Source organism: Lutra lutra, chromosome 11 (assembly GCF_902655055.1).
Source record: "Lutra lutra chromosome 11, mLutLut1.2, whole genome shotgun sequence".
Lineage (NCBI taxonomy): Eukaryota > Metazoa > Chordata > Mammalia > Carnivora > Mustelidae > Lutra > Lutra lutra.
This window is the reverse complement of record NC_062288.1, coordinates 38,472,072-38,484,954: the sequence shown is the minus strand read 5'-3', so window position 1 is coordinate 38,484,954 and position 12,883 is coordinate 38,472,072. Positions and strand designations below refer to the sequence as shown.

Genomic DNA, 12,883 nt, shown 5'->3' with positions numbered 1-12,883 from the left:
AACAAATCAAAATCCCTTCAGCTCGACTTCATTTATATCTATTTATAAACTTCATTTCGATCTATTTAACTTTTTTCTTTTCTGATCTCAGCAATTTAGTGCTTAAAAGCTTAAGACAATATAAAGAATATTTGAAAGTCATCTATGTTTAGTCATTTAAATAAGCTTTTAGAAATATACTACTTTATTGCTATTGAAAGTTTTGAGTTTCTTCTCTGTATTTCCATAAAGAACACAGCTTTGATTTTTAAAAAAAAATGTATTTCGGATTTACACACACACACACACACACACACACACACAAACACACACACGTAACACTTGGCTGTGTAAGATTAAACAAAATATTAATGTACCAACCTCTAATGAAATTTTTCCAAACCAAGCAAAAAATGAGCTATAAACTGATCGGGCATATCCAGGGATATTCCTTATTAGGATGAAGGCTAATATCTAAGGAAAAACCACAAAGGCAAAATAAATAAAAAATAAAAGCATTTGCTTTCCTTCAAGTGATAACTTTATTATCTATGTTCTTGAATTTGATATATATACGATGTTGGTTTTTTTTTCGATAGGGAAAGTTTTAGCAAGTTATTTATTTTTTTAAATATTTTTTATTTATTTATTTGACAGATGGAGATCACAAGTAGGCAGAGAAGCAGGCAGAGAGAGGAGGAAGCAGGCTCCCCGCTGAGCAGAGAGCCCGATGTGGGGCTTGATCCCAGGACTCTGGGATCATGACCTGAGCCGAAGGCAGAGGCTTTAACCCACTGAGCCACCCAGGCGCCCCAGCAAGTTATTTTTGTTCTAAACTCCGTCCAAGCTAGATTTCTCAACATGTGGTCTGTATACCGGGTATTAGTGCAGATTTTAGGTGGCACATGGCTGAACAATTTTAGGTACATTTGAAAAATTATAAATCCACCTGAGGCCCTTTGTGTAGAAAGAAATGAGATCATATTTTGTGTAGGCAAATTTAAAAAATCCCATTATACAATTTGGCTTCTTCCATAAAGTATCTGCCTGATTGGCAGCAACATATTCCCCTCTTGTACTCCTCAAAAGCCCCTTCCATTAACAGCCATGTAAATATGCTCTGAGAAATGGCACGACTTTGAAGGTGTCCTCATGTTTGCACTATGTGGCCAGGCAGATGACATACTGAACTGCATTCACATGTCATATATTTTGCCCTTTCAATCTCTTCTCCCTAAAGACAACCTCCAGCTTTTGGGCACCTGGCCTTCACCGTTCTCCCACATCCTTTTGTACCAGATGGAACAATCCTGAGTTTTCTAAACCTCTCATTCAATGTCACATTTAGTAACTAGTTTATCAAGCAAAGAACTCTCTTTAGAATCTACTGTCCTTATAAAGAAGCAAGAAATTGTAAAGAAAAAACTGTTTTTGCCTTCACAGATACCTTTCAAAAACCTTTTCTCATAAAAAGATTGAAAAATCTATATTTCAGAGAAAAACCTCATATTCGGTGTTGATAACTCTGGGCATCTGGTCAAAGGATCTCGGAATAGGCCTCTGGAATGCATACAGGATGAGCAAGGAGGAGATCTGTGGGTCACTCTATCATTGGGAAAAAGGAACCAAAGTGAACTCCTCAGGTACTGTTAAGCTGAGTGATCTTCATGGGCAGTAGTGTCAAAGAGACTCAAGTTTGAATCTGGCGTTTACCTTGTATTAGTTCTGGGATTGAAGGTGAGGTGCTTTATTTACTCCCTTAGGTCTGTTTCCTCATCCACATGAATAGGGATATGATTTACTTTTTTTTTTTTTTTAAGATTTTATTTATTTATTTGACAGAGATCACAAGTAGGCAGAGAGGCAGGCTCCCTGCTGAGCAGAGAGCCCGATGTGGGGCTCGATCCCAGGACCCTGGGATCATGACCTGAGCCGAAGGCAGCGGCTTTAACCCACTGAGCCACCCAGGCGCCCCAAGGGATAAGATTTACTTTGAAGGTGGATGGAAACATTAGATGGGAAAACATATATAAGGTACTTATCATAACATGCATTGTGAGCCACTTAAAGAAACATATTAGGTAATTAACAGCACAGGTGGTATATATAAATGGTAAAAATCATAAAGGTGAGACCTACATAAAGCCCTCACACATGAAAGCCTTCAATGAGTTATTATTGTATTATTATATTGTATTAAAGTATTAATAATACTTTATTATTATAATGTATCGCACAAACTGTAAAATGCTAGAAGAATGACTCAGATAAATACAAATCACTAGTCTGAGGATCAGAAAATCCAGGAAGAGCCCCAAGCAAATCACTTTCCTTTTTTCTAACTTTAATCTAGCCTTTCTCAATGTGTACTCATCTCTTTTCATATTCCAGTCTGTGTTTCGTCATACACTTAGTAAACGATGTGATCAGGGGAATAGAAAAATCAAAGATATGATAGCCATGAAGAAGACAACTGGGGCCTAGGGAGTCATCATTATTAGCTTGATAATGAAATAATAATAACACTTAGAATTTGTTCAGCAGTTGTAACTTGCTAGATACTATGCTAGCACTTAATATATATTACTTATAGTTAACCACCTGTATGCTGTTCTACAGCAAGCCTTTCTGGAAATTTCTATCCAGACTGATGGGCAAAACTAAAAGGTCAGGATTCAAGGACTGATCTATAAGAGTGAAACAGATAAAAGGGATTAAGAGTACACTATCTTTTTTTTTTTTTTTAAGATTTTATTTATTTATTTGACAGAGAAAGATCACAAGTAGGCAGAGAGGCAGGCAGAGAGAGAGAGAGGAAGGGAAGCAGGCTCCCTGCTGAGCAAAGAACCCGATGCCGGGCTCAATCCCAGGACCCTGAGATCATGACCTGAACCAAAGGCAGTGGCTTAACCCACTGAGCAACCCAGGTGCTCCAAGAGTACACTATCTTGATGAGCACTGAGAAATATATAGAATTGTTAAACTATTATATTACACACCTGAAACTAATATAACACTATTAACTGTATTTGAATTTAAAAAAAAAAAAAAAAGGATTGATCCATAAGCAGGGCCAGGCTGAGAAAATACTTTCTAACAAAACACTGGAAATCTTGTGCATGTTAATCTTCTAAGCCCCCTCAGATAAGTATGCTAAGGACATATAATCGTATATGAATTTTTAATAATCACATCCATACCTACACCCCCACACCTACCTCACCTGTTGGTGTCTGAGAATAAGAGTGAAACGTGATAAGGATGTAAAATTTGGGGCTCCCTGGATACCCTGCTTTTTACAACAGGGGACTAGCACTCTTGAGAAGAAGTAGCTGCCGATAAAATTAGTACTTGCTTCAATTTGTGCTCCCAGTCCATTCTTTTATTCTGCAACAGAGGATCTGAAGCCCTCACTGGAAAAGTACTAAGGAAATAGGAGTGTGCGGAGGGCAGTGACTGGAAAGGAAGGTGATAAGGCTCAGGAGTGCTTGTGAGTTCTTCTATAGCCACTCTTTCCCTTAGCTCTCTTTATATTGTTCTGTACTGGTGCACTGTGAATGGTAACACCTCCCTTCCATCAGGAGTAACAGAGATGATATCACACGCGTTATGCAAAAAGTTATTGGTGAGCACTACTACTGTCTATAGAAGTCATGAAAATGCTACTTGAATACAGTATAGTGTTTAAAATTTCATTATCAATTGTATTTGAAGAGTCTGTCACGTGCTTGGTTCTACAGACTATACAGAGGTTTAAGGGAATAAGAGTTCTGTAGTGCAGAGAACTTGAGACCTCAGAGCAGATCCTCTAGAAATCATCTTTGCTCCTCTTTACTGCTCAGTTTTTAGGTCTTGGCTTAGACACTGCTTTGTCTAGGAACCCTGCTCTGACACCAGGGCAGGTTGGAAAGAAGTCCCACGTGTTACCAAAGCACTCGGTACTTAACTATCGCCACACTACCACCATGTCCCATAATGAGCCACAACCAGAGGGACCTCTGCAAAATGCCAGGCTGATTTGAGCTGCTCTTTGCCTCTGGCCACCTCCCCAGTCACTAACACAGTCTTCTCTAGACTCTGGCTCTTGGAGCTGTAGCCCAAACGGCCTTCTTCAAATTCCCTGAATGCAAATATGCTCCCTTCCCCAACGGAGCCTGAATTCCTGCTGTCTGCCTTCATCCCTCCATTCTCCACTTAATTTTCCCAGGGAAATAATTTCTGCCCCTGACCACACCTTGCTTCAACTCCAACTAGGTTGGATCCCCATATTAGATTCTCTTGTAATATCATGTCCTATTAATCATTACACATGATTCTATGATTACTACTTAGAAGAATGGAGGCTCTGGGAGGACAGGAACTAGGTCTGATTTGGTTACCACTGTATCCCCCCGGCCTGATATCTAGTGCATAGTAGGTATCAAATGTTTGTTAAATGAATAAAAAATGTCTGATGAATGAATGTTGACAGGTCCATATCTTTGTTAGAATGTAAATTCCATGAGGGCAGGAGCTGTGCGCATCTTAACACTGAACTTCTTACACATGTATGTACATGTACATACAGCACGGGACTTAATACATCAATAGTTATATTTAAATAAGTAAGTGAAGAAATAGGAGTAAATGAGGACAAAGCAAATATGAGGAGAACTAACATTTTTGAAGTGCCTCCTAAGTTACCAACACCAATCATTTCCATACATTTAATATAACAATCCTTTAAAAGAGATTTTAACATCCCAGGACAGTAAAGGAAGGTAGGGCTTAGGAAGATTAAGTAATATACCTACATTTTATAGTTTGATCTCAAATCTCACTGCCTCTAAAGACTGCATTCTTATCAAGAATTAAGAAAAAATTTATTTTTTAAATCAAGACAATTACCTGCACCACAGACACAGATGGATGGAGTTCATTGCACTCTGCTTTGTTTTTACAACTGCTAGCCCAGATGGAATAGGTCTAAACCAAAAAAAAAAAAAAAAAAAAAAAAAAAAAAAGATCAGTTCAAGAAAACAGGCCTTCACAAGGTAGTTTTCTCAGCATCTTTACATAGTTTTCTCTGTTTGTTACATGATACTCCATGATGCTTTTTAAAAACTTCAGTAAAAACTGCCCACATGTTTGGTGATCACTTGGTTTGTTCAACTGCTCAAATAAAAGAAAGCAGAGAAAGAGGAGCATAGGTCTGTGCTTTTCTGGAAAGAGTGATCATGACACAGTGATGGCTCTTCCTGTCAAATATCTTACATTATATTTTTCCCCAAATTTATTATAACTTTAAAAATTTCTATTTCACTGAAACCTCAGTTATTCTTCATATTTAACTTATACATACATTCTCTTGGCGTTTTTGTTCAATTAGAAAACTACAGAGTAAAAGGATCTTTAAAAAGTAAAGATTTTCTATATTAAAAAATTGATTAAATTCCTATTTCTTAAAGTTAATTTTCTGTACCATTTAGGACTTTGAAAAATTACCAGATTACATTTTGAAACTTACCAAGAAAGAAACTACTGAAATAAACAATAGAAAATTGGAAATTTTGTTTGAAAAAAGAGGTTCACCCTTTCCTTCGGAAAGTACTTGACGCTTCTGTAAAGCCAGATAGATGAAAGCAAACAACATTCCATGAAAGACTACCTGAAAAATAGGAAGAGAAAATTTGTTTTAAATGGCTATTTTTCAGTAAATGGCATAAATATTTGGTAAATGGGGACAATATGTACAAAAATAAGTTAAAAGCTTAAAGTTTTTTTTTGTTTTTTTTTTTTTTTAAGATTTTATTTATTTGACAGAGAGAGAGATCACCAGTAGGCAGAGAGTCAGGCAGGGGTGTGGGTGGGGGGGAAGCAGGCTTCCTGCTGAGCAGAGAGCCCGATGCGGGACTCGATCCCAGGACCCTGAGATCATGACCTGAGCCGAAGGCAGTGGCTAAATCCACTGAGCCACCCAAGTGCCCCAAGCTGAAAGTTTCTATGAGAGACTTAAACTTCAAGAAATGACATAAAGTCAATGACTTTTGGAAACTATCTGCAATAGGACAGCAAACGGCTCTTGTAACATATGAGATAAGCTGCTTCACTTGAGCAGTCTCAGCAGCAAGTGAAGAAATAAAGATAATTTCAAAAAAATGATAAAAACACAAGAAACAACAAGTGTTGGGAAGGAAAAGGAGAAAAAGGAACCCTTGTGCACTGCTGGTGGGAAAGCAGACAGCGCAGCTGCAGTGGAAAATAGCACGGAGCTTCCGCGAAAAAATTAAAACTAGGACTTTTATCCAGTAATTCCACTACTGATACCTATCTGCAGAACACAAAAACACTAACTCAAAAAGATATATGCACCCCAATGTTTATAGCAGCATTATCTACAATAGCCAAATTACGGAAACTGTCCAAGTATCCATCGACTGATAAATGGATAAAGAAGATCTATCTATCTATCTATCTATCTATAAAATGGAATATTGCTCAGGCATAAAAAATGCATTTGTAATAGCATGGATGGATCTAGAGGGTATAATGCTAAGTGAAATTTAGTCAATCAGAAAAGACAGATACCATATGACTTCATTCATGTGGGTAATTTAAGAAACAAAACAAATGAACAAAGAAAAAAGGAGATAAACCAAAAAACAGACTCTTAACTACAGAGAACAAACTGGTGGTTACCAGAGGGGAGGTGAGTTAGGTGAGACAAGTGATGGGGATTAATAGCACACTTATGATGAGCACTGAGCAATGTATAAAACTGTTAACTACTGGGGCCCCTGGGTGGCTCAGTGGGTTAAGCCGCTGCCTTTGGCTCAGGTCATGATCTCAGGGTCCTGGGATCGAGCCCCGCATCGGGCTCTCTGCTCAGTGGGGAGCCTGCTTCTTCCTCTCTCTCTGCCTGCCTCTCTGCCTACTTGTGATCTCTGTCAAATGAATAAATAAAATCTTAAAAAAAAAACAAAACAACTGTTAACTACTATACATCAACTATACTGGAATTAAAATGAATAAAAGAACAACAACAAAAACAATAAATAAAACTATTATGGAGATGTATGATAAAATTTAAATGCTAACCCAAAATAAAACACATTTTAGGTTGATCCTTTCAATCAAATAAATCAATACTACCACCACCAAGATCATGCTTTTAAGAAGGAGCACACATACACAAGAATGGGAAAAAAATAAGGTGGGCTAGAAAGTCCATAAAGCTTCTTTTTCTTCTTCTTCTTCTTTTAGGATTTAGTTATTTTTCGAGGGGCGCATATGCGCACGGGTGTGGTGGGAGGGGCAGAGGGAGAGAATCTCCCAGCGGCATCCCGGCCTCCCTGCTGAGGGTGGAGCCCTCCCATGACCCGAGATCATAACCTGAGCAGAAAACCAAGAGTCCAACGCTTAACTGACTGAGCCCCCCAGGCACCCCAAACCTTTTTTTTTTTTTTAAACAAGGTCGTAAAGCAAACTATCGTATCATAGTACAGTGATAAAGTTGAGAATTTAAAATTATTTGATATCAAGCCTTTAGCAAAACTTTTTCTCATCTGTGGTTTTGAAATGCCCTGTAGTACACTGGCAAGTACACACATATTAGAAACCAGAAATGGCACAGAACAGGCATTAAGAAAACATTTGTTGGGGCGCCTGGGTGGCTCAGTGGGTTAAGCCGCTGCCTTCGGCTCGGGTCATGGTCTCGGGGTCCTGGGATCGAGCCCGCATCGGGCTCTCTGCTCAGCAAGGAGCCTGCTTCCTCCTCTCTCTCTGCCTGCCTCTCTGCCTGCCTATGATCTCTGTCAAATAAATAAATAAAATCTTTAAAAAAAAAAAAAAACATTTGTTGAATGAAAAAAAGGATGAGTGAAATATGGCAGACGAAGGGGAAAGAGCGAGGAGAGGTAATTAATATTTATTCAGTGTCCATTATTTTCCAAATGCTGTGCTAGATGTTTTACATTTTCTTGGCCAAGTGAATCTTCACTTCCCTTTAAGATTAAATTCACAGAAACACCTATGACACTGGTCTCTCTTCTTTGCATGTTGCTATGACAAAATCCACATTGTGTAATTTAGCACCTAATTGTAAGTAGTAATCTTGGGTTTTAAAACTGATTGTAAGGCTTAGAAACCTGCTGGTATGTCTTCTTTCTCTACTATATTCCTCACAAAACCAACATCTAGAGCTTATATCGGGGCTCAATAAATATTGTGTTGAATGGCTGAAGCATATACATGAGGGATTTTTTTTTAAAGTTTATTTATTTAAGTAATCTCTATGCCTGACGTGGGGCTCCAACTCATGACCCGGAGATCACTTCACCAACTGAGCCAGCCAGGCACCCCTATGAGGGATCATTTATAAGTCAAAATTAGGACTCAAACAAAGGCCCCTTTATAGACAACATTTTTACAGTATTTTCCTGCTGATATACACACCCATGCACACACTTTCTCTGCTATAAAAAGAGACGGGAGAGCAGGGCTGCTTTAATTTGCCAAGTCAACATGTTTCCTTATTCTAAAACTAAAAAAAAAAAATTTTCCAAATAATTTTTTTAAGTATAATTTGAAATGGCAAAAGATCACAAGGTAAATACATACGTAACGGTCTAACCTCCATCTGAACCACCATTCATATACATTCCCTTTCAGTTCAAAACACTTGGACAATGGCCAAAGAGAAAAGATCTTCTCAAATGCACCCTAGGAAAAGGAATCCAGAACACAGATTAAGATGGTATGAGTCAATACTTATTTTCTAAATCGATTATAAATTATAGTTTTCTAAAGTTAGGATTATATGAGAGTCATTTACAATTTAAAAATTCTCTTTCATTTGAAAAGAAGTTTATTTTACTAAAGGCTAACAAAGATGACTTAAAACTTTTTGTTAATTTACTTTCACTGCACATGAAAGGCTACTGAGACTGCAAAATAAAAAAAAAAAGGCAAGCTAGTAACTGGAAAATTCTTCCATTTAAGGTTTTTAATCTAGTATACGAACAGCTAATATTTACTGAGCAAAACACCAAAATACAAAAGACCTTAGCCAATATAATATCAATATCCTAGAGAATGATGGTTAAGGTTAAAATAGGCTTTTTTCCCCTCTAAATGTTAATAATCTATAATTAACCATTTGAGTTAAAAGAATGCTCTGAATTAGTCACCTTACTCAATCAACCATACCCAAATGCCATTACTAGCCTTTGAAACAAAGTTTACAATTTTACTGTGGTCAACTTAGTGAATGGTACCCTCTTAATCTGACAAGCCTAGAAAATCTGGGAATGAAGGGGCAGAAGTCTTGGGAGCATTCCTGCACATTAATGAAGTCTTTCAAAGAAGAGAACAAAAACCTCAATTTCCAGACTAAAGAATGCAACAAACTCTATTAAGGAGTGCTCCATTATTAGACCTAATGCCACAGCATAAAAAATGTAACATAACAGTTTTTTAAAAAGGCTATTAAAAGAAAAAAAAAAACAAACCCAGCATTGTATTTTAGGTAATGCTGAATCCATAGAAGTTTCTTATTTTAATGAAATGCAATATTCTCCATTAACCATTTAAGAATTTAAAATACTTATACCTTATTACATAGAGGTTCTATCAAAATCTATGCCTCAGAAAATGGAGGATGATTCTTACCAAGAGTTGTAATATTAAGAACTTACAGATCATATATATGATATGTATGTGAAATACAGAAATATAAAATATAAAATCAATATGAAACAGAAATATATAGTATCTATTAGAGATATATGGTCTTATAGATCGGATATATGTGACACACTTATCATTTAAAATATTATTTCTGATTAAAAATTTGTTTCTTATGTGATCAATGGGCAAGTATTTAGTGAGCACCCATTTTGTGCAAGACACTGGGCTATACCAGGCCATGACTTTTCTCTTTTTTTCCAGTGATCCAAAGCTGGGGAAACCTTCTTAGTCTTGTTATTGAACCCCTGGTTCACCTTCCCTTCTCTCCCTCAGATGCACCTCAGTGTCTGGAATTTTAATGAGTAAATGTCAAGCAGCTGTTGCAGTTACCTGGCTATTTCTTCATACGTTTGCTGTCATTTCCTTATTACTTTATAAATCTCCTGTAAAAAACCTTGGAGGTCAGGCTGAAATAAAAATGCTTTATTTCTAAGTATGAAAATAAAGTATGAAAGCCTACAAAACAAACCAACAAAAACCAGCTAATAAGATCACATACGCACGCACACACACACACACACACACACACACTCACACACGTGATGCTTATGTGGCATTTGCCCCTGACACAGTGAAGCCCAAGACAGGAAATGCTGGGGATGGGAGCCAACTGCAGAATATGTCATAACCTATAGGCATTCAAATGAGAATATTTTATGATAAATATCATGCTGCCCAAATAATCTGTTTGCCTGGTGGACTGACCAGCAGGTAGCAGCTGGCCATCTTGCTTAAGTAGCTGAGAAAACCTCAACCATCATACTAGGGGGATAAGACAGCAGAGATGCGAAAATGACCCAAAGTTTTATTAAATTAAACATACTACATCTATACCAACCCATTTGCTCCTGAGCTGGTTTTGCTAACGGCCCAAATTTTACTCTATGCAGTTATGGAAAAATCAAGTAACACTCTGATGCAATGAATAATGCACAAACCAAGCTGCAAATTCTGTCAGGAGAATTTTGATCTCCACTTAGAGTAGTGTCGTATAAGAGGCGTTCAATAAACGTCTGATTGATCAAAGTCAAGTAAAATGGATTCTGAACAATTGCCAGAGGAAGAGCTTTAAATTGCTCTTACAACAAAAACAGTGGTAACAAAAGTAGATAGGTCTCAAAAGAACTACACTGAGTAGTCAACTACAGAGTGACACTTTTATTACAGTCATTAAAAAATGAAGCTCAAAAAAAGCTCTGACTCTTCTCACATACTTTAATAGACTTGAACTTTAAAATAAAATAGAACAAAATATAAACTGAAAAGACTGTACAAACCTGAGAATATGCCAAAAAACATATACATAACAGCAAGAAGGCTAGTTTCAACAGTAAGCCAAAATGCCAGAAACAATTTCCTAAGAGAGAAAATACTTAATTTACTAAAAGGTATAAATTTACATTAGAAAACATATTAAGAGTCTCTGGTTAACATATGAACACCCTGCATAGTTCTTAAAATCACTGAAGGCTGCCCACAGGATACATAAATTATATGTAAGTGGTATAAATTATAAGAAGGGCCAGAAGGAAAAGCTGGAGCCTCCTTGCTAGGAAGAGGCCACAACCTATGCCTGACACCCTCTGTATCTCCTGTTCATCCACTGTAAACACATCAGAAAATACCTCCTGGGTTCCATTATACCTATTTATTATTCGAGGGCACAACAAAATTTGGAACAATATGTTCAACATCATTCTAATATTCATGTTGAATATAGCTTAGGTAATATGTCTGAAACATTAGAGTTCCTAGGAGAGAGCTTAAGAACTCCCTAAAGGATCAGGGTTTAACCTTAAGATGTATTTTAACACACGCATATTTTAAGTTATGTGTTCACAGTTCATATGTATTGATTTCATTTGATTCATACGCTAGATTTGTATCGAGGTATTCAGTGACAGAGGCTGTTCAAAGACATTCATGGGCTTGATGAAAGGCTGGAATTCAAATCTTACCTGAAAAAGTTATTTGACATTATAATGGAAGTCAGTGGAAACTATTTCTAATATACAGTTTTTTGGTTAAGTTAAAAATTATTAAAAACAACAACTTTCAATTTTTCCAAAAGAAGGAAGCTTTTATTTCAATGATATGATCTTGAGGGAAAGAAGCATTATGATAGATGCGCACGACCTCACTGTGAACATCATCAGTAACTGTCTATGAGGAGCTTGAAGGTGATGACCGACCTTCCAGGCACTTAGGTTTCCTTGTATGTACAACAGGTTGAGAGTAACTGTGTTAAGGGTGGTCTAGAAGATAAATTATATCAGTGCTCTTTAAACCTAGCTAACACAAAAAGCCTTTTTGCAAATGAATGCTCCTCCAAAATTCCCAATATAGGTAAAAAATCAAATAAAGCAGAGCTGCCAAAGACTGGGGAAGGATGGAGGGGCCTGGAGCCCTATTTGGCTGGCTCTTCTCTCTTCTAGTGTTCTTCACTCTGGCTCTGTATAAGACGGTTTGAAAACTGTTGCATTAGCTGATATGTAAAATGACTTTGAAAAATTTAGATTAAAAAAAAAAAGAACACACACAGACAGTATACATGCAAACTATTGATCTGCCCTGTTATATCACTTGAATTAGCTAGCTGTAACATTTTAAAAAAGACTGTTTACGAACAAAGTTTCAAATGTCAACACTACACATAAATTTAAATTCTGTCTCAATAAAAAATAGCCTTTAACAACTAAAAAGAAATTCAGTACATTAAAAGAATATTTATTAACACGAAGAGAGTATATTTACCATTTGCTTTTTTTTGGATTATTTGTGGCCATAGGGCTAAAGTAACATATATGACCATGAACCATACAGTGACCAAGGGGACGAAATAATAGAATTGATAAGGCCGATCCATCACTATGCATAACACCACGACCAGGAAATTGAGACGAAATAAGACCTATTAAAAAGGAGAAGAGAATGGTTTTCGTTCTAGGTATGCATGAAGAGTAAAGACAGATTCTCTCTGACAGAGTATAAACATTTATTTAAGACTAAAGTAATAACTGTACAAGTATATTTTACTAATCCTTAAAATTACATTTGTTCTACAATCATTGTAAAGAGTTGAATATAAAATATTTATACATCATTATATTAACTAAATCCAAGCAAAGCACCAGCCTGAGCTGTCCTCTGGCTATAACTGCCATCTTGTTAAATGCTG

General features: G+C 36.8%; 1 protein-coding gene across 1 annotated transcript in view; it reads right to left on the bottom strand.

Moving 5' to 3' along the window:
- The window catches only part of CASD1 (CAS1 domain containing 1), a 57,210-nt gene that overhangs the window by 2,802 nt on the left and 41,525 nt on the right, over positions 1-12,883 (bottom strand). The window contains exons 12-17 of the mRNA XM_047695796.1: positions 12,460-12,616; positions 10,983-11,062; positions 8,578-8,679; positions 5,486-5,626; positions 4,867-4,944; positions 361-453 (exon numbers count right to left, since the gene is read on the bottom strand). Coding sequence (XP_047551752.1) covers positions 361-453; positions 4,867-4,944; positions 5,486-5,626; positions 8,578-8,679; positions 10,983-11,062; positions 12,460-12,616 — 651 coding nt within the window. The remainder of the gene's footprint in view (positions 1-360; positions 454-4,866; positions 4,945-5,485; positions 5,627-8,577; positions 8,680-10,982; positions 11,063-12,459; positions 12,617-12,883) is intronic.